The sequence below is a fragment of the Lycorma delicatula genome, chromosome 2 (assembly GCF_047948215.1).
Source record: "Lycorma delicatula isolate Av1 chromosome 2, ASM4794821v1, whole genome shotgun sequence".
Classification (NCBI taxonomy): domain Eukaryota; kingdom Metazoa; phylum Arthropoda; class Insecta; order Hemiptera; family Fulgoridae; genus Lycorma; species Lycorma delicatula.
In genome coordinates, this window is record NC_134456.1 from 38,484,851 (window position 1) to 38,509,736 (window position 24,886).

The following is a 24,886-nucleotide window of genomic DNA, read 5'->3' on the forward strand; positions in this document are numbered from 1 at the left end:
TTATGTACTCATAAAATAACATGCAGCTTAATAGTGGTGATTCTTTTTTAAATTTTTCACTGTCCTTTGCAACAAGAAAAACAAGGAATATAACATAAATGTCTTTATAACTCAATAAAACTAAACTATTACGCATTACATTTGGTACAGTGACTACTTTTGCAGTGATAAGAATACATAAACTATTCTAGAAGCCATCTTGTTTTTTTTTCTATTACATTCTTTAATAACATTTTTGTAATGTTAACCTCGGTATTGATTGTTTTGCTTCATATTCTGATTACTTTTGTTAGTTGATTGCTGCTTACTATTGCTCTTTTTATCCTCATCCCAATCTTCACAATTCTGGAAAGTGTTCATAAAATTGACATTAATTTAACAAAACTTAACTATAAAAACAGTATTCAACATAGTTGGCCACAATACTTTATTAAAAATAATTCAAAAAGAAATAAAGTACTAGAAGTCCTAGTATACTTTCAGAACTAACAGGAAATTATCTCATTAAAGTACAGTTATATAAATTACTAACAGCAAATGTGTAAGCCAAGTAGTCGCCACATTAAAGAATTTTAGTGTGGCTATTACTATTGTGCCACCTACATAGTGTACATGCTAGATTATTTTATAAATATTACACTCAGCCCTCTGAATTTGAAATGTAGTAGTAATTACTTGTATATTAACATTTTCTAAAAGTTCTCATAACTGTCTTTTGGTCTAAATCGAGAGTTATAAAAATTCTTTTTAGTTTTCAGCAAGTTCTTTTTAGTTAACAGCAACGTAAATTAAAAAAATTGATCAGTACAGGATATTGGATCAATGTCTTTCTTAGTATCATCCAGTCCACCATAAAAGAATAATCAGTTTGTTTTTGTAGTTGTAGACTGTATACAATAACATTTTTTTTTTTTTACATACAAAAGGTGGAAAAAAAGGCCTAAACATTTGAATGTTTATATGTGTCTAGTCTAAAAAAAAAGGTTCATCATATCAAACAAACCAAATAGTTATTAAAAAATAGTTAAAGCATAAAAATACTTTATTTTCAATTTTTGTTTGGACAGATTTAAGTATGCTGTGAGTGGCTCCTCTGAAAAATTTTTAACTCAAAAATTATTTTGTTGTTGACTTTTATACATCCTTAGAATCATGAGATGCAACAGTATCTATGTCTATCTGTAATAATGTTCATACTAATTTTTAGGAAACAAATTATGTTAATTTTCATAAAACAATATCCTTAAGAAAGGTTACAGTTTCAGTGATCACAGCACTGTACTCATTTAATCTATTTACCAGAGGAAGTATAAATAAAAACAGCTGGCAACTATTTGCTTTGTGTCTCTAAATTAATTCACTGTAAGTATGGTTGATTAGCATTATCAACAAATCAGCTGCTTGTGATGTTGCAGAACCCTAATTAAAGGATTTGGTAACTTACAGATGGATTTCAATGTCATTGTTGATTGTGGTGATAATTCAATTAACATCACTGCCTTATGATATATCTAATGAAAAAAATATTTTAAGTACTACTCGCATAAAATACATCCATGATATATTAATTTACCATTGTCAAAATCAGCCATTATAAAGGAAAAACATTTCACAAAAGATAGATTGATGTTTTTAAAGGAATCATATTTTTTATAAAAAAAGGTAAAAAAAAAAAAAAAACAATATTAGTGTAATACAATATCTTTTAGGTTTCAAGCATGTTACATGGATTAGAATACTAGACTGTGGATATTGGTGTTCTTTGGTGGTTGGGTTTCAATTAACCATATATCTCAGGAACGGTTGACCTGAGACTGTACAAGACTGTACTTCATTTAGATTCATGCAATTCATTCTCTGAAGTAATATCTGCCTTATGGTGGTTCTGGAGGCTAAACAGCAAAAGAAAGAAAGTAACAAGCATGTAGATAAATTTACATCTTGTTTCAGAACAATTTAGAAATTAAAACTACATATTTTGTTTCTGGATATCAGCGTAATCCTATCCTTTTTATAGAATAAAAGTAATTAAAGTAGTGTAAGTTCTGACCTGCTTTCCTTTTTCTTCTAGACAAAGAGCAAACTGTTTTGAAAATTCACACTTTTCATCAGCTCGCATTCCTTAAACAAAATGATAAAATACACAGTATAAATTAAGAGATTATTAGATTATAAGTTACTATTTAGTTATGTTTCTCTGAAAAATGGGAGAAATTAGTGGCAAATAATAGCCAGGTTGTTAGTGATTAATAATCACTAATCACCCCAGTTACTCCCACTTAGATTTATTAAAACTAAAAAAAAAAACAAGAATCTTGTATTTTGTTGTAATTTATAATCAGCAATAATATCTACAAAAATTAAAAATTGCTTACATAAACAACTTAAATAACTGTCAACTGTTTGATGTATTTTAAATATTTATTGAATTAAGGAAACAGGAAACTAAAACCACAAAAGCATTGAAACTGAAAATTATGACTGTAATGAAAAGTATACAAATAGTACATTTAATTATAATCAAACAGACCCTTTTTTGTCACTGTTTGGTATGCCACTGTCACAAAAGCTAATTGAACACAACTGCATTCATTTAGAATTGGTGATCTGCAGAAATCAGTTTATTAAACATAATTCCAGTCATTGGCATTTTAGACTTATTTCATGTCCTTTATTTTTAAGATGCTATACCAGAGATGTTATTAATAATTTCAGGTGTTATGAAGCCTGTTTATAATAATACACATGATCAAAGATGTAAAACATTTATGAATTAACCTCGATTTTAGAATAGTACAATTGGAAAGTTCTTGTTACCTTTCAGCAAAAAATAATGCCTTGCAGACTTTATAAAAAGAGAAGTGAAATGTTTGCTATGGCTGAGTTAATAATGTCAGGTGATGAGTATTTATGGCTAATCTGTCTTATATATTTACTAATATTGTTATAGCAAACTTACATACTGTTTTAGTATCATAGTAGTAATATACTACTACATTGGCATCTCTTGTGCTGACACCCTCATCTAGTTCAGAGTCTTGGAGTCTTGTTTCAGAGAGCTCTTATTGGTACAGTACTAATATGAATTTATACTGAATAATAACCATTTTTAGGTTAAAAAAGTAAAATTTCAACACTATAGATTAAAATCCTGCAATCAAGTTATAAATTAAGAAAGGCTGTTCAATTGGACCCAAGTCTAATTATGCATACACCATCCTTATTGCTTCTGAAGCTATGTGAATACTTATAAAATAAATCAAGACAGCACAATCTGTTAAGCAACAGAGATTGGTTGGACAGAGTTATCTGAACCATTAATTTCAGCTAATAAGTATTTGTATGGAATTATACCAAATGTACCAAAAAAAGGAGTTTTAGTTTGTTATAATATCTCTTTGATGAGGTGTTGATTTAAGGTTAGAATCAAAGAGTTGCAAGAACACATATTTGTAGATTGATTCTTTATCTTTCCACTTGACAGCATCACTAGCAAAGATGGCAGCTTCTGAACAGAAAGCCTTCTTTGTTTCCAGTTTGCTAAATGTGAATCTGTAGTTACTGTTCAATGTATGTTCTGTAGAAACATTCTATTTGTGATCCACTAAGAAACTAACATTTGTTGATGACATAATAAGTTTGAAAAATTGGATGTTTGTGTAATTAGAAGAGTACAGAATGACTAAGGATATCTAAAGAAAATGTTAATTTTTTGCCTGTTATTATTTACTCCACTAAATCTAATAATAATAGTAAATTAATAAAAATTATTACCTTGGATTATGGTGCACACGCATACTGCTGAGTCAATTGTCTGCAATAACTTGATTTTTGTCAACAGATTTTTACAAATGGGATGTTATTTTTTTTTAATGTAAACTGCTTAATAAATTTCATAATAAGTAAAAATTTGATCAAATAAATAATTACAAAGATATTGAAGATTAAAAAATTAAAGCCATCATTTTGACATTTTCGAAGATGATGTTTTCAGTCTTTTTTATTTTGTTGAATAAGACATAGTCTTAGATTTGCCAAATTTAATTAAAGTTGGTTTACCCATTCCTGAGAAATAATTTTTTTGTTGGAAATTACAAAATGGTGTTTAGAAGGAAAACAAAGCAAAATAGGATTATGTCGATATGAACTTTTGTGCTCATTTTGGTGTCCTGAATCAGTTCCTGAAGTTTGGTGAATATATCCTGGAACACTTTGCATAGCCCATAACTGAATCTTTTTGTTAGGTAGTTAATATAAACTATAAGTGCATTTACACATACCTGATTCTATTATTTCAAAACAGTCCATTATTGAATCTTGAATAAACTCTTTCAATTCAGGATTTCTTATCTTTTGTGTCATTACTGCAACAATGCCTGATTTATCTGGCTTAGAATCTCCATCCAGCTAGTCAAAATAAAATTTCCATTTTAATTTCATTTTTCCACAATTAGATCTTATAACAGGTTGAATATTACAATTAGTATCTATTAACAATTTCATGACCAGTTGTAGTTATATGTACTACCAAACCACAAGTTTTTACTTTGTAACCAAAACTACTTGATATTTACAATTTTATGAAATATTTATTTATGAATAATTATTTAGAAAAGCAGTTATTAAATGTATTTAAATTTAGTATGGAAAAAAGTTTAATGAAGATTAAAAACAAAAAAGTCATCATACAAAATATATAATTAAGAATAATTAAAAAATGTATGATAATACACTAAACAAATTGGTTGAAAGTACATTAATCGCTAATTTAGTTTTATTTGCATATAAAAGTAATAATTGAAGAAATATCTTTTTTCACTAAACCTCTAAAGTATACCCACACACTTCACAAAAAAAAGTTATTTTACATATAAACTTAAAGGTAACATCAACCCTGTATTGTAGTTAGCTGCATTATGGAATTGTACTGAATGGGACTGTTCATAAAATCTTAATTTATTAAAAATAAAAACCAAAAAAAAATCAGTATGAGCATCATTAGCCTGAACATAGATCTAAATGTTTTCCTTTAAGAATAAGATTTAAATTTTTTGTTTTAATTGTACATTTTTTAAAAGTTTTTAAAAGAAAATCTAATCAACTGTTATGATTAACTAAAGAAAATTAAACAGAATTAAAATTTTTAACTTTTTTACTTTTTTTTTATTCAATCTAATTTGTATGATATTACAGGAACAACTCAGATACCTAGTACAATTTCTTGATTCAGAGCTTGTAATCAGCTTAACACCTTGTTTAGTAGATGAGTGTAACTATCAAAATGAAGTTATTCTTTTTGGATCTAAAACTTACCCTACAATTCTGAAAAATGGCACATAACATAAATGATCTCTAACTCTAATAATGGTAATGGTATCCTCTAAAATTACAAAGTACTTTTTCTTGTGTCACACAGTTCTTTTTTAAAAACCACGTAACATTAAGTTTTTATCTTATGTAATATAACATTCGCCACATCAAATTAGAGATAAAATTCTAATAGGATCTACATTGTATGTAATAACATTCTTTAATTTAAGCGGTGTTTCTTCAACGTTTAAAAATAGTCTTTCTGTGTATTGGATCTAATTAGAAAATTACTTAAGTTACCAACACTGATTTGATTATACATAGATTGTATCAAATTTTATTTAAAATAGAAAATACAATACTAATTTTTATACACAAAACTATGTTTGAAAGATACTAAAATTGAACTGTGAAAGAGAGTGAGTAAGCAACTACAGCACACCAAAGAAGGTAAGCATAACTACAACCAGTTAGTTTTCAATTGAATTTTCAAAAACATGTGAAAGGAATTTTTTCCACAAAACTATAGTGAAAATGTTCTAAAATGAAAAATAGAAGGAGTTATCATATAGAAATATGCTATGACTGTAAAAATGAATGTTACAAATGAAAAACCAGCTGAACGAAACATTGTAGATATATCCCTAGTGAACCTGTAGCATGACATTCATCTCGATGACCAATTTGTAAAGAAAGGTTTACTAAAAGTAAATTTAAAATAGAACCATTATACAATTATTTAAATGATTTAGTGATTTAAACTATTTCTTCAAGTTTAAGCTTTAAAAAATTATTTAACAGTAACTAGTTCATAAGATTTCTGTACAAATAAGAAAATGAACTGAAATTACATGTCTGATTTTTGAAAAGCTAGAAAAATTATAGTCTTGTGTAAATTAATGTGAACAAGATTATAGTTTCAAAAATAATTAAATTTCTTATATATAAAGAAGGTACAGTATTTTTTAACATGTAATATATCTTCCTCACTCTTCAATAATGATTACAATTCTTTTAGGCATTGAATCTATCAGTTTTTAATATATTTCTTTCATTTCTTCGTCGTGAAACCACACCTTCATCACAGCACAAATCATCTTCTCTTTGGTAGTGTAGTCCATTTTTCTCAGTTTTTCTTCACAATTGCCCACAAATTTTCAATTGAGTTCAGGTCTGGTGAATTTCCAGACCAGTTCAAACACTGAATCCTTTTCTGAGTCATGAAAAGCTTAACTTTCTTTAATCAGGAGTGGCAGTGGGCCAAATCTTGTTGAAAAACAGTGTTTTCAGCTCCAAGTAAATCTGCAAATTTTTGAAATTCTGGTAGAGCACTGTTTTCCAAGTATGTGATGCATTTTTCACTGTTCATCATCCCAGAGTTGGGTACTAAAGTTTTAGGTCCAGTGTAGATGAAGCATCCCCAAAAAATCTTCTTTAAAGGATACTTTAAAACTTGTTTGATTTGTTTTGATGAAACCTGCTTATCATCGCTTCTTCACAAATGTGAGATGCTTACACCCTGAACAAGAAAATGACCCTTGTCCAAGTCTCAGCACTCCAGTTTTTGTATTTTTTGGCCCAAAGAAGCCTTTTCTTCTTCATGGCATCTGTAAGAAGTTGTTTTCATTTAGGCCTTCGTGCCTTGCAACCACTTTCCAGAAGTCTTCTGCATACAGTAGAATTGTGAATTTTCACACCTGCTGATTCTAAATCTTTTTGTAACTCAAAACTATTTTTCTGAAAATTAATTTAACTTATTCTATGTAAAATAGTATCATCTTTTAAGGTGGTTTTATTGTTGAGGTGACATTGTACCCATCTCAAAATTTTGTCTAATTATCTTACTAACCACACCTAGACTAACCTTACACTCTGCTGCTATCTGCCTCTGAGTCATATGCATATGTTTGTTGAGTGTTATTATTTTACTTCTTTTCTTAGGAGTTAAATCCATATTGCTACTTTTCTAAATTTATTAATTAAATCACAAGATCACTTAAATTAGAAGAAGAAACCAAAATAAAAGAGGTAAGCAATACACATAACCTCTCAAAACAAACAAGATATTTTCAGGCAGTACTTGAAATTACCTGATGGAAACAGCTGTAGTACATCTGGAATCAGTGATACAACATAACTAACTAAAAATTACCTCTTGTTCATATTAATTTGCACAGGACTGTATTATCAGTGATCAGTAAGTGAGTATGAAAAACATGAAATTATTATTAATTTATAGAAAGACCAAAATTTGAAAAAAATCAAAGAGAAATTTGTAACTGTATATTTTTGCCTCCAAAGGTTTGTCATTTTAAAAATATAATTTTAAATTGTAGAGAGAATTAAGTTAGTGAAAATATTGAATAAATTAACACTATCAACTCACCATTTGCATCTGACGGAACACACAATGGACAATGCACTAGAAGCAAAAAACACTTATTAGAGAAAGTAATTAAATTAGGATAAAAAATTATTTAAAATAAGGCAGTGTTTTGAACTATTAAGATAAATAAAAAAATTTCATAACATCTACATGGTTATGGTTTTTTTTTTTTGTCTTCAGTCATTTGACTGGTTTGATGCAGCTCTCCAAGATTCCCTATCTAGTGCTAGTCGTTTCATTTCAGTATACCCTCTACATCCTACATCCCCAACAATTTGTTTTACATACTCCAAACGTGGCCTGCCTACACAATTTTTCCCTTCTACCTGTCCTTCCAATATTAAAGCGATTATTCCAGGATGCCTTAGTATGTGGCCTATAAGTCTGTCTCTTCTTTTAACTATATTTTTCCAAATGCTTCTTTCTTCATCTATTTGCCGCAATACCTCTTCATTTGTCACTTTATCCACCCATCTGATTTTTAACATTCTCCTATAGCACCACATTTCAAAAGCTTCTAATCTTTTCTTCTCAGATACTCCGATTGTCCAAGTTTCACTTCCATATAAAGCGACACTCCAAACATACACTTTCAAAAATCTTTTCCTGACATTTAAATTAATTTTTGATGTAAACAAATTATATTTCTTACTGAAGGCTCGTTTAGCTTGTGCTATTCGGCATTTTATATCGCTCCTGCTTCGTCCATCTTTAGTAATTCTACTTCCCAAATAACAAAATTCTTCTACCTCCATAATCTTTTCTCCTCCTATTTTCATTCAGTGGTCCATCTTTGTTATTTCTACTACAATTCATTACTTTTGTTTTGTTCTTGTTTATTTTCATGCGATATTTCTTGCGTAGGACTTCAATCTATGCCGTTCATTGTTTCTTCTAAATCCTTTTTACTCTCGGCTAGAATTACTATATCATCAGCAAATCGTAGCATCTTTATCTTTTCACCTTGTACTGTTACTCCGAATCTAAATTGTTCTTTATCATCATTAACTGCTAGTTCCATGTAAAGATTAAAAAGTAACGGAGATAAGGAACATCCTTGTCGGACTCCCTTTCTTATTAGGGCTTCTTTCTTATGTTCTTCAATTGTTATTGTTGCTGTTTGGTTCCTGTACATGTTAGCAATTGTTCTTCTATCTCTGTATTTGAACCCTAATTTTTTTAAAATGCTGAACATTTTATTCCAGTCTACGCTATTGAAAGCCTTTTCTAGGTCTATAAACGCCAAGTATGTTGGTTTGTTTTTCTTTAATCTTCCTTCTACTATTAATCTGAGGCCTAAAATTGCTTCCCTTGTCCCTATACTTTTCCTGAAACCAAATTGGTATTCTCCTAACACTTCTTCCACTCTCCTCTCAATTCTTCTGTATAAAATTCTAGTTAAGATTTTTGATGCATGACTAGTTAAACTAATTGTTCTGTATTCTTCACATTTATCTGCCCCTGCTTTCTTTGGTATCATAACTATAACACTTTTTTTGAAGTCTGATGGAAACTCCCCATTTTCATAAATATTACACACCAGTTTGTATAATCTATCAATCGCTTCCTCACCTGCACTGCGCAGTAATTCTACAGGTATTCCGTCTATTCCAGGAGCCTTTCTGCCATTTAAATCTTTTAATGCTCTCTTAAATTCAGATCTCAGTAATGTTTCTCCCATTTCATCCTCCTCAACTTCCTCTTCTTCCTCTATAACACCATTTTCTAATTCATTTTCTCCGTATAACTCTTCAATATATTCCACCCATCTATCGACTTTACCTTTCGTATTATATATTGGTGTACCATCTTTGTTTAACACATTATTAGATTTTAATTTATGTACCCCAAAATTTTCCTTAACTTTCCTGTATGCTCCGTCTATTTTACCAATGTTCATTTCTCTTTCCACTTCTGAACACTTTTCTTTAATCCACTCTTCTTTCGCCAGTTTGCACTTCCTGTTTATAGCATTTCTTAATTTCCGATAGTTCCTTTTACTTTCTTCATCACTAGCATTCTTATATTTTCTACGTTCATCCATCAGCTGCAATATATCGTCTGAAACCCAAGGTTTTCTACCGGTTCTCTTTATTCCGCCTAAGTTTGCTTCTGCTGATTTAAGAATTTCCTTTTTAACATTCTCCCATTCTTCTTCTACATTTTCTACCTTATCTTTTTTACTCAGACCTCTTGCGATGTCCTCCTCAAAAATCTTCTTTACCTCCTCTTACTCAAGCTTCTCTAAATTCCACCGATTCATCTGACACCTTTTCTTCAGGTTTTTAAACCCCAATCTTCATTTCATTATCACCAAATTATGGTCGCTATCAATGTCTGCTCCAGGGTAAGTTTTGCAGTCAACGAATTGATTTCTAAATCTTTGCTTAACCATGATATAATCTATCTGATACCTTCCAGTATCGCCTGGCTTTTTCCAAGTGTATATTCTTCTATTATGATTTTTAAATTGTGTTGGCAATTACTAAATTATACTTCGTGCAAAATTCTATAAGTCGGTCCCCTCTTTCATTCCTTTTGCCCAGCCCGTATTCACCCACTATATTTCCTTCCTTGCCTTTTCCAATGCTTGCATTCCAATCTCCAACTATTATTAAATTTTCATCTCCTTTTACGTGTTTAATTGCTTCATCAATCTCTTCGTATACACACTCTACCTCATCATCATGGGCGCTTGTAGGCATATAGACGTTAACAATCATTGTCGGTTTAGGTTTTGATTTTATCCTTATTACAATGATTATATCGCTATGCGTTTTGAAATACTCCACTCTCCTCCCTATCTTCTTGTTCATCACGAAACCTACTCCTGCCTGCCCATTATTTGACGCTGAGTTAATTACTCTAAAATCACCTGACCAAAAGTCGCCTTCCTCTTCCCACCGAACCTCACTAATTCCTACTATATCCACATTTGTCCTATCCATTTACCTTTTTAAATTTTCTAGCCTACCAACCTTTTTCAAGCTTCTAACATTCCACGCTCCGACTCGTAGAATGTTATTTTTTAATTTTCTGGTGACCCCTTCCTTAGTAGTCCCCACCCGGAGATCCGAACGGGGGACTATTTTACCTCCGGAATATTTTACCAAGGAAGGCGCCTCCATTATTGCTATGTGAAAATGCAGAGAGCCACATTTTCTTGGAAAAAAAGCAGCTGTAGTTTTCCATTGCTTTCAGCTGCGCAGTACTCAGAGGACTGAGTGATGTTGATACGGCTGTTTAAGTCGTCCTGACTCACGCCCCTAACAACTACTGAAAGAGCTGCTGCCCTCTTTCAGGAATCATTCCTTAGTCTGGCTCTCAACAGATACCTCTCCGATATGGTTGCACCTTCGGTCCAGCTACTCTGTATCCCTGAGCACTCAAGCCCCCTCACCAACGGCAAGGTCTCATGATTCACAGAGGAGGTTATGGTTATCAGTGGTTATTGATTGATTTTCTAGTAAGAGTATTACAATCAGTTAGGTTTATTACAGTAGAAATATTACATTGAACTAGGTATGACTTTCAACCTATTTTTACTTTATTCTTTTTTTGTTAAGTTAACTAACAAAAAAAAATCTGAAAAATGTTTTTCATCTGTTTATGTTTTCATTTTTCAAATTGCTTATTATATTATTACTTTTTTTTAACCTCTAGGACTACCGTTAGGTATTACCTCAGAAGGTGAAATGAATGATGATTTTTGTAGCATGTGAAAATGCCATGCCTGACCGGGATTTGAATCCAGGACATCCAGATGAAAGACTGAGATGCTACCACTCGTGCCACGGAGGCCGGCATTATATTATTACTTAACTTAGCCTGACACCATAATTCACTTATAACAGAAATCACAAGACTGTGAAATGTAAACAGTCACTTAATGCTTATTTTGTATATCTTTAACGACTGAGTTTAACAATTCAGTTTATCTGAATGTGCAATATAAATATATTTTGTGACTAAAAAGCAAAATTGCAAAAAAGTAAAGAATTACAAAAATTAAAATTTAAGAATCATAAAAAAAATGTATTAGAAAATTCAATATACTGAAAATTAAGTAAAGAAATGTTAAATCCCTGAATAAAGGATATTTATACATAGTAAAGCATGCAAATCACTTCTACTATATGAAGTCTAGATTTAAATTGAAAACTAAGAAATCAAAATTTTTAATACTTTAAGAATTTTATCATTAAAATTCAAGCTAACATGTTCACTTACCATTGGTTAATTTCCCTTTAAATTAAAATAAATTTATAAAAAAAAAGTTATAAAATAGAAGAGAAATAATGACAATAGCATCAAACAATATACTATTTACATAAATGTAAACAGAAATTAATCTAATTTCAATTTTATAAATCTAATTTTTAATATATAAAAAATAAGTAACAAAACAATATGAAAAAAATATGTTGATTCACATGTTTAAAGAGTATCATCAAAAATATTAAACCTTTGTATATTTGCTATGTAATTTAAGGTTATTAAAAATGAGCAACAAATTAAAAAAAATCTGTTAAAACAATCATGATTAGACAATTAATTCTAACATCAATAATTAATTATCTTGAAAATTACAGGATCAAACATACACTTATGTATGTATTTGTGTATGGTACATACATATATATAAATTAAAAATCTCTAAATACTGTTTTACAGTTTTATTTGGTTATTAGTAATTTAACAAAGTAATTTTATATCAAACCTAAAAAAGTGTGCTTTTCATCTCTTAGTTTTTTGGGTTTTATGACAATTTTCTCAGAAACTTCAGAAGACATAGTTCTGTAATTCATTTTTTAAAACATTTTTTCGTGTAAAAAATTGCATATAAAATCACTAATTTTGCTTAATCATTTCTGTCTGTAGAATTTTAGCATAGAATGTTTAACCTTTAGAGCAGATATCTCAACAAAATATTTTGGTTGCTGTAACTTGAAAACAAAGTGTTTCCAACTGTACGTTTAGATGAATATTTTTTTAATTTGATGAGAGGAATACACCTATAAAGTATGGAAGAAACTTCCTTACGCAGTTGGTATGTATAAGTGACTCTAAATAACTTTTTAATGCTCTGCAAATTTAAATATATACTGTAAACCTATTTTTAATAATTGCAACAATATCATTATCAAAGTACATTTTTCATAACTTTAAAGAAACAGATCTTCAATTATTAATTGAACATGACAAAGCACAGTAGACTTTAAAATTGTTTAACAACTCACATTGAAATTAATGGGACTTTTTCTTCTAAAAGTGTTTTGGAACTAATTATCAGCTCCTGCCTCAGTCAGGAAGGAACTGATAATTAGCTTTAAAAGGTCTTCAGAAGAAAAAGTTATGTTAATTAGAAAGCAAGTAATTTAATATTTTATGATTTCAAATTTATTAACTAAGTAAACTTTCACATAAACATAAATAAAAAGTCAGTTACAATTACGGTAAGACAAATAAAGGGAGGTATCAACGTGATTCTTCATAAAATGAATAATAATTATTCAGTTACTGGTTAGTTAGATTTAAAGAAGGCATATGACAGTGTGGCAATCCAGAAAATTAAGAAAGCTCCCAGGATTGCACAGATTAGTACAAATTTATAAATGCTATTGTAAAGTGAAATTTTAAAGGAATGAATAAAAAAATTATGAATTATAATAAATGTTAAGTGCCATAAAAAAAAGATTTAAGATGACCTGATATGAATTAAAGTCATTCCTGAAACTAAAATTGTCATTGTCATGATAACAAGCATTTCATATTGTCAGAGCTTATCAAGGAACAGAAGTGAAGTTGGTTTATAACCATTACTTTCTTTATAATCAAGTAATAGTGAGTCAAGTAATGCTTAACACTGGCAAAATAAGCTTTCTTAAATCCAGAAGTTCAGTCTAACAAAAAATGCCTTAACTCTTTTAATTACATAGTAAAATCATTACTCTCAGAGAAAACAATTAATGTGTCATACTATTATTTGAACATTGAGCTTATTTGGAGAGAATAAAAAGGAGAATTTTTAAAACTGCCTCATAATTCAGGTTTGTGGGCAATGAATACAGAAATGGAGAAGAGAAAGAATTAAGTGGAGATGAAACTCTAACAAATTATAGTGGAATAACATATCAGGAGTGAAGAGATAAAATGAATGTAGAACTGATGAGTTTGCAACTGGAATTATTGAGAAGCAACAGTTTACAATATTATGGTCATTTGCATTGAATGAGTCCTGGAATACTACCTAAGAAAATGCATCAATGGGTTCTAAGGAAAGATGGAACAGTGGAAGACTGTGCAAGAGTTGAATGAATAAAACAGGCTTCTAACTAGATGAAAATCTAATGAAGCACAGATTAATGGCATGTAGGATGCTACTGATACTATACTTGCCAGTTAGACATTAGGTGCAATCATGCTTGGAGAAACAGTTTATAACATAGAATGAAATAGAATTTTTTAGATTGATGATCTTGAGTCAATATTGTTTTCAAAAAATCACAAATTAAAAACAGAATCATATAATCAAATTAGATTTAAGCTTATATTGTACAATACTGTCAATACTATACTACACAATACAATGCTATACTACTAGTTCCCATTAGTACTACGCATACAGTTTGCATCATTACAACTTAAATAAAATGAACCATAACACAGATAATCAAATTATAGCAAAAACTTAACTTTCTAGTAATTCACTATGAGGATTAATAAAAAAATAAAATTATTAATTAAAATAATATTTAATATATTTCATCATCCATTATATAACCATCCATGACAGTTGGCAGGTCCTGGCATCACCACTGTCTCCATCTGTTTCTGTCCCATGTTTTCCTTTTCATCTCGCTAACCTTCACTACCCTTTATGTTATTTATTAAATTCAGTCTCTTACTTCCTTTAATTACATTTAATTTTTCACCTACATTTTTTAATGTATTGTCCCTTCAAGAACTGTATTTAATCCTTTTCCCCTAATTATATGCCCAATCCCATTTCCTCCTTCTGATTGTTGCCAGTATTGTTTTATCTTCATTTATTCTTCTTAATACTTCTACATTATTTACTCTGTTCACCCATTTTATCTTCTCCATCTTTCTCCAGACCCACATCTCAAAGCCTCGATCTTATCTTTTTCCCTTTTCCCCGGTGTCCATGTTTCACTGCCGTAAAAAAGTGTACTCCAAACATAGAATTTTACCAATCTTTTCCTAAGGTTCAGACCCATGTTGCTGCAGAATAGGTTTTTCTTTCCAAAAAATGCTTCCTTTGTCATTGCATTTTTCATTTTAATCTCTTCTTTACTCCTTCAGTCTTCAGTTATTACTCTCCTGAGATAGCTGCATCTTTTTACTTGTTCAATTTTTCCTTCTGCTTTCCCTTTCTTTCACCTTCATAACCTTTGTTTTCCTTATATTTATTTTCATTCCATATTCCTTCATTCCTACTTCCAATGCTTTTATTATTCCTTGTAATGTCTGAGTGCCTTTAGCTACAATCAACAGATTGTCAGCAAATCTGACATAATTTACATTTATTCCACCTATGCTTATTCCTTTTTGACCATCCAATATTTCTTTCAACATTTCCTCGATATAAAGGGTGAACAGTAGATGATAAACAGCAGGCTTGCCTCACTCCTCTGTCTAATTCTAACCAATTTGTGAGATCCTCATTTATTTTCACAGCTGCTTTTTGCTTCGTATACAATTTTCTGATCTGTCTCCTATCCTTCCAGTCAACCCTCTTTTCTTTCAGAATCTCAAATAATTTTTACTATTGTATTCTGTAAAATGTCTTTTCCATATTTATAAAAATACAAGCTCAATCCCCTTCCTCTTTCAAAACATCTCTCTCCAATCATTCTGATCAATCCTACAGCTTCTCTTGTTCCTTTTCCTTTTCTGAATTCAAACTGTTCTTCTCCAGCATTCTCTTCCATTTTTGTAAACAACCTTCAATTCATAACTCTCAGCATTATTTGTGTAGCACGTGATATTAAGCTGATAGTTCTGTGTTCTTTTCATTTTTTGGTTCCAACCTTTTTAGGGATTTATATTATTATTGTTTCAACAAAAAATTTGGTTCCAATCTTTTTAGAGATTGATATTATCATTGTTTTGACAGAACTTCTGGCCATACTTCAGTATCATAAATTGTATTGCAAACTGAAAGCATTACATCTACTCCTTCATCTTCTAAACTTTTAAAGAGTTCTACTGGAACTTCATCTATTTCTGTTCATCATGTCTTTAATAGCTTGTAAAATTTCATATCTCAAAATTGGTGGGCCTTTTTCTTCTTCCATCTCAGCTTTCTGTATTTCATGTATTTCTTCTTCCTATATACAGGTCCTCTATTAACTCTTCCCATCGTTTCTTTATCTCATCTCTTTATTACCCCTACACCAACTTTCTTCTCAATTTCTCTCATTTTATAAGTAGAATTACTTTTATCTATCCCATTTGATTTCTTACCTTCTTATACAACAAGTCATACTTCCTTTCCATTGCCCTCTCTCTAGCATGGGAAAATTTCAGGATTTTCCCTTTATGAAATCTAAGACATAATTGGCATTTCTTAGATTCTCTAGTACTTTTAGTGAGGTTAATATACTTACTGGGTCAATATCTTCTAAAGGAGATGCTGTAACATGTTTTGATGAGTTTGATGTATTATTACGATTTTGCCTTCTTCCTGATTGATCAAAAGGATTTCTAAATCCTGTATTTCTATTGGAATTAAAGTGACCCCCAGTTCCACCAGTACTCCTTGAGTAGCTAGATTCATTTGAATCATCATCTTCACTTGCATCATAACTTTCTTTTTTGTTATTTTGTTGATGATTTCCTGAAATTAAAGGAAACTAATAAGTTGATAACATTTAAAAACATAATCATACTGTAAAAGCAATGAAGTAGTTTCCGAATAATATTAATTTAATGTCAAACCTACAATGTTCTTCAAAGAGCAGAAAATTGAGTTATGTTAAGGCTCAGCCCTAAAGTATTCTGAAATTAAAATGTTGAGATGGTTGTGTAATGTCATTTAAAAGCTAAAATGGTTAATAAGAGAAATATTTAGTAAAACATGAGAAAAATTTTTGGTAAGTGTAAAGGTGATTGAAATGTTTAAGAAAGTTCAGGAGAGAAAGGTTGGAATGAGAAGAGTCATTTTAGTGGTAAGATGATTGATCTGTTTGGAATACTAGAAAAAAAAATGTGGTAGTTAGTACGTGAGTGTGTATGTGTGTTACTTGAATCGGAAATTGAAAATGGTTTAACTAGCTTGATATAACTATGTAAAATATTTCCATAATAGTCATATTTTCAAGAAAAGTTAAAAAAAAAGAGCTATGGTAAACAGTTATTGAAATGAATTAGAAAACAAGAAAGCACAAAGACTATTTACAAACAAATGAGTTAATTTAATACTAGATATATCTAGTTTATATATACTTTAAGGAAAATGTTTTTATTTTAAATTCTTCATGAAACAATGGATAAATCATTGAAATTTATTTTATATAAACTTCCCATATATATATATATTAAACTGTAAAAGATGATACAAAAGAAAAGATTTTTACATAACATATCCAAGGAATCATAAAAATTAAATTTTGCTTTTGGGATAATGCATAAACAATAGATAAGAGTTGTCAACAAACTGCCCAAAGGGCTGGTCAAAGAAAATCAAGTCATAATATATGATTAGTAAATTGTCCTGTCACAGGCAATGTAAAAAAATCATGTTTCATATGAGTATATCTCTCTCTCAAACAGAAACCTACAACTCCTCTGAACTAAAATTTCAAAAAATTTTGATGTAATTTGTTTTTCATGTCACTGAATCATGCAGCTGAAAAACTCTCTTGTTAGAGTCAAAGCAGTCCAGCAGCACAGCTATAACTCAAACAAACTATAAAATTTAGCAACTGTTTTGATAAATTTTCCTTTCTGACCCCCTCATAATCCACTAAATTGCAGTTAACTGCAATGTAATTTTTATATACTAGTGTTGATCAGTTTATCCTTTTGTACTTTGTTAGTCTATTTGTATGATCTCGTGATTTAGTTTTGTTGTTGTTGTGCAAACAACATGGCCACTTTTTTTCAGAAATATTGCTAATTATATATGAATGATAGCTGCAATACATTTGTTTTACATATGTTCTGTCATTAGTTTTGGTTTTCTGTTGTATTTATGTTACATGACTGGCATTATATATTAGTTATTTAATTGTTATGCATACTTTATCTTTTGACAAAGTTTATGAATTAGGTGATGCAATGTATGTGAAAAATCTGGACATTTGTGATATGCAAAGTGAATAGATGTTTTATGATGGGTTTTTCTTCATATTTTGAAATTATGCATCTCTACTTTAGATGTTATGAATTCAATAATTTGAGTGATTTTTAGAAATCATACCTTATACTGAACTGTAAGTTAGGGTGAAATTTGTTGACACATAAAAGCAATGTACTGTTGTTGGGTAGAATGTACATGGAATTTTTATATTTAGAAAATAAGTCATTTAAAAATTGTTTTAAAATAAATAACATTCAAATTAAGTAAGGTGCAGGAAACATATCTCACAAGTACTTGATAGCTTTACTTCCACTTTTAGACAGTTTTACTTTACCTGTATTGTAGCTTTTACGGTTTGAGTATAAAGCACCTTTGTGGTTTGGATTGTAGCGATTTTCATACCTTTCACCTCCACCGCCATTTCCTCTTCCATTATCTTTTGGACTACCATGTATAGATGACATACATGACCGTACAACATCATTAAAATCTTGTTGTATCTTTTCATCTGCAACTCTACATTTCAAGGCCTAGAAATTAAATTAATTTTTTATTGAAGGAAAACTATTTGTAGACACTTATATCATAAAAACAAACTTTTATATTTTCTTCAGGAAAATTAAAATTATTTTATAAAATAGTGTATTCATTTTGAAAATAAATAGATCAAGTAATTTCATGATCTTTTAACATAGAACTTTACATATTAAGAAATAATATTAACAGGTAAACATAAATTATTCAGTGCATTTTAGGGGTTAATGAACAATGTAGTGCGGGTTGATTTTTTCAAACATTAATGTAGGTCAAGTAACTCTTGACCTACATTATTTGAACACAACCTTGAATGAATACGCTGACATGATGTAAAGACAGGGAGCAAAATTAGTTTTGTAATAGCTACCGTGCAGGAGAAGCAATGTGCATACTATCGCTTCATGAAATCGGATCTGTTGCTACTGTTAAAAGGCGTTTTTGTTTAGAATACAGTTGTGATCCTCCTAATAAAGAATCTATTAAATGTTGATATCAGCAGTTTAAGGATACAGGAAGTGCAGTACACCAAAAAACATGCTGGCTGACCTCCCAACTCCAAGGAAGTTGTGGATCGAGTAAGAGAAACTTTTCAAAGAAGCCTGGATAAATCGACTCATCATGCGAGCTTAAAACTGGGAATACCACAATTGACAATTATGAAGGTTCTACACTAGCACTCAAAACTTCATGCATAAAAAAATTCAGTCATTGCATACAATTGATGATGATAAACCACACAGTTACAATTTTGACATGGACGTTCTTGTTAAAGTAAACAAAGATAATGGGTTTTTAGAAAAGTAAATCTCTTTTGACAAAGCTATCTTCAATGTTTCTGGTCATGTTTACTGTCATAATTGTAGGATCTGGAGTAGTGAGAAACCTCATGCTCTGATAGCCCAAAAATTAATATTTGATGCATCTCGACTGTTTATGAAATGATCAAATTTTTCTTTTTTGCCAAACAAATGGTTATTAGTGCTTGTTATCTAAACGTGTTACAGAAGTATGTAATACCACAAATTAAACATCGGAAACCAAACATTTACTTCCAACAAGATGGTACACTACCACAATAAGGCTTACATGTTAGGGACTACCTACATGAACAATTTCCTCAACTCTGGATTGGCATGATGTATCAATTCCCTGGTCACTTCAATCCCCTAATGTTGCAACATTTGCTTTCTTTCTCTGGGGGTGTCTTAAAAACAGAGTGTATATAACAAAGATGTTGACATCATGAACCAAAAAGAAGAATAGAAGGTATACTCCATATATTCTTTAATGTGAAATTGAATATCATCTAGATATTGTACGCTCCACAATAGGTGTTCATTTGGAATTTGTTTGAAGTTAAGTGTTATAAACCAAACTGTTTGTAATGTCCTATTCAACAATAAAACGTGCATATAAGTACAGTGCTTTGTTATTTTTTTTTTTATTAACACCTAAAATGTGCTGAATAATATATGATCACTCTGTATTTTAATCAGTATAACTAATAAAGAAAATTGAAAAAACAATCTAATAGCCAAATTAAAATTAATATCAATAGTGTAAAAATATTAAGAGTAAGTTAAAATTGTTCTCAAAACATGGAATACGGAATGTAACGGGTTAGAAACTACAAAATATAATAATTATCATGTATTTGGATCCATGTGTTGTTTGTTTTCATTAAAGAACAAAATAAGAATATTAAACACAATTTTCTTAGAAACTGAACTAAAGAAATACAAACTTATTGTACATGTATTGCATTTTTTTTTACTGAAACATTAATAATACATTTAGTAAAAAACTGAAAATTTCATAAACAGTTTCAAATAAAATAAGTTTTTAAAATCTTCTTTTAATTATCATTGTACGTGCTGTTCACTTTGCAATTGTAACTTCTCATTTCCAAACAAGTGATGAAATGATACAGATCAGATAAAAATTGTTAAATAGAAAAGGGTAGTTGTTAAATACCATTTCATTTTCTAATATTAAATGATCTTCAAAATTCTGTTTAAGAAATTGTTTAAAACTGATACTTTACTGTGCAGAATATATATATATATATATATATATTCTGCATTGTAAAGTATCAGTTTTAAGACATCAGTCTGTGACCCTCATTAAATTAAACATACATGACTGAATAAACTATCTAAATTCATATCCATGCAAAATACTCAACAGAAAACTTTTATGTAACTTCCCTACTTTCATCAATCTGTGACTGAGAACTTATTAATAATACTTCAAGAAAACTGACAAGATAACCTTGCTATTTTATTTTATTAACAATGTCTGTAAAAATTTTGTTGTTAGAAAAATAATCATTTTACAAAATGATGTAGGGATAACATCATTATTTTGTTTTATTTTGTTCTGTTTTCTCCCACAATGGTATTTTCCACGTTACTACTCGTGGAGTAGTAACATTAACCCATGATCGCTTCGCTCACTAACCTTGACTAGCAAGGGAAGGTTAGTAACCAAAGTGAGCTTAGGTTAAGTTTTGTTAGATTATATTTATAATTTCTCTGCAAATACCTCCAAATACCATATAATTATAACATTAGCAATTACTAATACGTAACGCAAAAAAACACAATTGTGGGAAAAAAACAGAAAATATACTTTTGTTTTATTAGCAATTCTGTTGACTGGGATTCTATTACAATCCAAAGTTAAATATCCATAATAAATTTTTTAAATCTTCTGGAGTGACAGTACTGAATTTAAAAATTAGTATATAGTTATCATAAAATTATCAAAAATTATGAAAGAAAAATTGTAAAAGAAATAGAAAAAAAATCTGAAGCAAGATTCAATGGAAACCTTTTTCCACACGATAGAGAAGGAATGATAACTAATATACTTATATAATAAAATATTTTATAACATAACAATTATTTATTTTTCAAAGTAAGAAAATAATAATAATAATAATAATAATAATAATAATAGCTAGATTATAATATTTTAACAGTTATTTACGTGTTATTTGTAGTAACATGTAAATAACAGTTATTTGTTATTTGTGTTTACATGTTAGGGATTACCTGAAAGAACAATTTCCTCAACGTTGGATTGGCATGATGAATCAATTGGATAATAAAACACATGACTAACTATTGTATCTTTTTAACAATATTATATTATATTATTGTTGAAATTTATCATTTTGTAAACTTCAATATTTAATCATATACATTATTTTAATATGATCATTATAAGTCGTTTGCTTGGGAGCAATATTGTTGAACAGATAGGAAGTGATTCTAATTAAACTAGTAGAAGAAAAAATATATAATTACCTATACAGTATAAAACAGAACTTTGTAACCTGAAAGGGTTTTTGGGAGGACGAAAAATGCTTTTGTGTTATTGCCCAAAACAAACATAATAGAGTATAAAACCAAACAAACACATATTTCAATAATTATTAAATAATCGAATACAGATTAGCCTTATGAAATAAGATAGCATCTTCGTATTGTTTTCTAGGATATCTTAGATGTTAGCTCCTAATTTAAATTTACGACGCAATGTGCATAACCTGAGAGGTATTCTGTCCTGACACTAGTCTACTATCAAATTTTTATTGTAACTTAAAAAAATAGAGTAGATTATTATAACTATTAATGCAGTAATAATACATCTTATTTAAAAGAAATAAATAAAAAAAATTATATCAAATTGTGCATTATAATCAATCTACCTGCTATTATGATATGACCTACCTAACCTGATATGAGTCTATGATCATAAGTAGAGAGATTAGATGGCTAAATTTTAAAAATTTTATATGTTATATTTTCTCCATCCAGTTTTCCAACTACTGCTGGGTCTGGACATGTGTAGAAGCAAGTGCAATAACTGCTGTCAGCTTGCTAGGCCTTAAGTAGTTGCAATGTAAGAGCAAATTTACTGGTAAACGTTAGTCTGGAACAGACTCAGGTCGACCACTCCTGAGATGCCTGGTTAATTGAAATCCAACCACCAAAAAATTCCAGTATCCACTGGATAAAAAGCAAGGCTTATCTTAGCATAAACCTCAGAACCCTTGACTTCAAAAATCAGATGATTTTGTGATGACAAGTTTAACAACTAAGTCTATATGGGGGGGGGGGGGTAAAATTATACATAATTATTAATTCAAAATCAAGCGGAATGAAGACGGTATAACAACTGAGAGATACTTCCTAACTGGTGAACTCTAATTTATTCCTCTATTTAGGTAGTTTATCTAATAATATTGATACTGATAATTTATAAGATAGGATGATGAATATGACATTTTAATAACTAAAAAAAAAAAAAAATATTGACTTATTTGAAGTATTTAATGTATGGTTATTAACCAAATAATATATTGTTTAACACAATATATTAAAATATATTGAAATATATATTAAAATAATATTATAATATTATAATATATTATAATATATTAATATTATAATATATTAATATTATAATATTATAATATTAATATTATAATATTATTAAAATAATATTATATATATTAAAATATATATTATAATATATTAAAATTATATAATTTATGGCCTTTTTCTGTCTGCAACCACTGTAAGGTTCCTTCAGAGGATGAATGAGGATGATATGTATGAGTGTAAATGAAGTGTAGTCTTGCACAATCTCAGATCGACTGTTCCTGAGATGTGTCGTTAATTGAAACCCAACCACCAAAGAACACCAGTATCCACGATCTAGTATTCAAATCGGTATTAATGTAACTGCTTTTACTAGAATATATTATTAGTTGTATTATTAGAATGTATTATTAGTTTACTACATATATTAGTTGAATTCAAACTAACCTCAATAACAGCTGCAGCACACAAACCAGCAATAACTAAATAAAACCAAGTGTATTGATTTTTCTGCCCTTTATACATCATGTTCATTCTAATGTAAAATGATATGTGCTTAGCTTTGATAGAAATTTATATGTTTCATAACAAGCAATTACTTTTGTTAAAAATGTCAAACAACAGTAGCTACGGTGATACATTGACACATGTCTAATTTTTTACTAAAAAAAACAGGAAATCCTATTCTACCATATTAAAATGTATATACTTAGAATGACTGCCAGTAAATCAATTATTTGACATGAGCACAGTAGTAATTATTTACAATTTATATGTCATTTCCAATTTTATGTTCATTATTTGGTCTGGATATGTGTCTGTAATTGATATTTTTTCATATTTGAATGTAAATATTTTATTATTATTTGCATATAAATAATTATTAGATGTAGCCTCGATGATATTTTGATATTGAAGGTTTTTTTTTAAAACTAAAGGTATCGGATAGTTTTCTTGTTTTCCTCCAAATTCTTTCAGTTACATACAGTTGTAGGTCTTGTGCAACCTTTTAGTTAATTCTGGCATCTTTTTAAAATCTTTGGCCCTTTCCATCAACAGGTTTTCTTCTTTTTTATACTACTTTTGAGACAAGTCCAGTAATAAATCATTCCATATCATCTCTCTTTGAGATATGATTAGCGTCTTGAAATTTCAGATGTCAGTATAACACAATTTGTACTATATATATATATATATATATAGTCAAGTATAATTTGTCCAGAAATCAAGATTCCATCACAAGAAATGTTTGTTATTGAGTTAAATTTTTAAAATTCTTTATAATAGTTTTAAAAAACGCAAGTTTAAGAAAAAAATATTTTTAATTTATTTGGTTTTTCAGGTCAAAAAAAAAAATTGATGTGGGCACAACATGACGGAAATATCCAGTTTGACCATCCCTGAATCCATTTTGACTAGTTTCATCATGATGTCTGTAAGTATGTATCTTGCATAACTCAAAAAACGATTAACAGTAGGATGTTGAAATTTTGGGTTTAGAACTGTTGTCACATCTATTTGTGCACCTCCCTTTTTGATTGTAATCGACTAAACCAAAAGTGTCCAAAAACGCCCAAATCCAAATAGTCCAAAGCCCATATTCTTAATTGCAGTAATAAGCTCTCATTGAGAGCTTTTTAACGATATATCATAAGTGGTACTTATTCGTTCGAGTTACTGCCAAATAAAATTTTAATTATAGTTATTTTAATACATTGATTTATTAATACTTATTAACCTCTCATTGTAAAAAAAGTTTTATGATAAATTATAACTCAGTAACAACAAAGAAAAATTGAAAAATATGAAAAAAATATCAGAAGTTTTTAATGAAATAAAATTTTATGTACTTAACAGGCGTACAAGGAAGTCATGTATTTTCCACAACAGATATTTTATTAAGTAGTACTTGAAGAGAAAGAAAACATATTGGTA

General features: G+C 29.3%; 1 protein-coding gene across 1 annotated transcript; it reads right to left on the reverse strand.

Moving 5' to 3' along the window:
* On the reverse strand, positions 1–23,490 carry Obp59a (Odorant-binding protein 59a). Its single transcript, XM_075357843.1, has 7 exons — positions 23,399–23,490; positions 18,358–18,553; positions 16,330–16,559; positions 7,697–7,732; positions 4,281–4,407; positions 2,051–2,121; positions 1–345 (listed from the first exon to the last, which is right to left on the reverse strand). The coding sequence occupies exons 1-7, from the start codon at positions 23,483–23,485 to the stop codon at positions 244–246; spliced, it is 849 nt and encodes a 282-aa protein (XP_075213958.1). The 5' UTR covers positions 23,486–23,490; the 3' UTR covers positions 1–243.
* Positions 23,491–24,886: the final 1,396 nt, after the last annotated feature.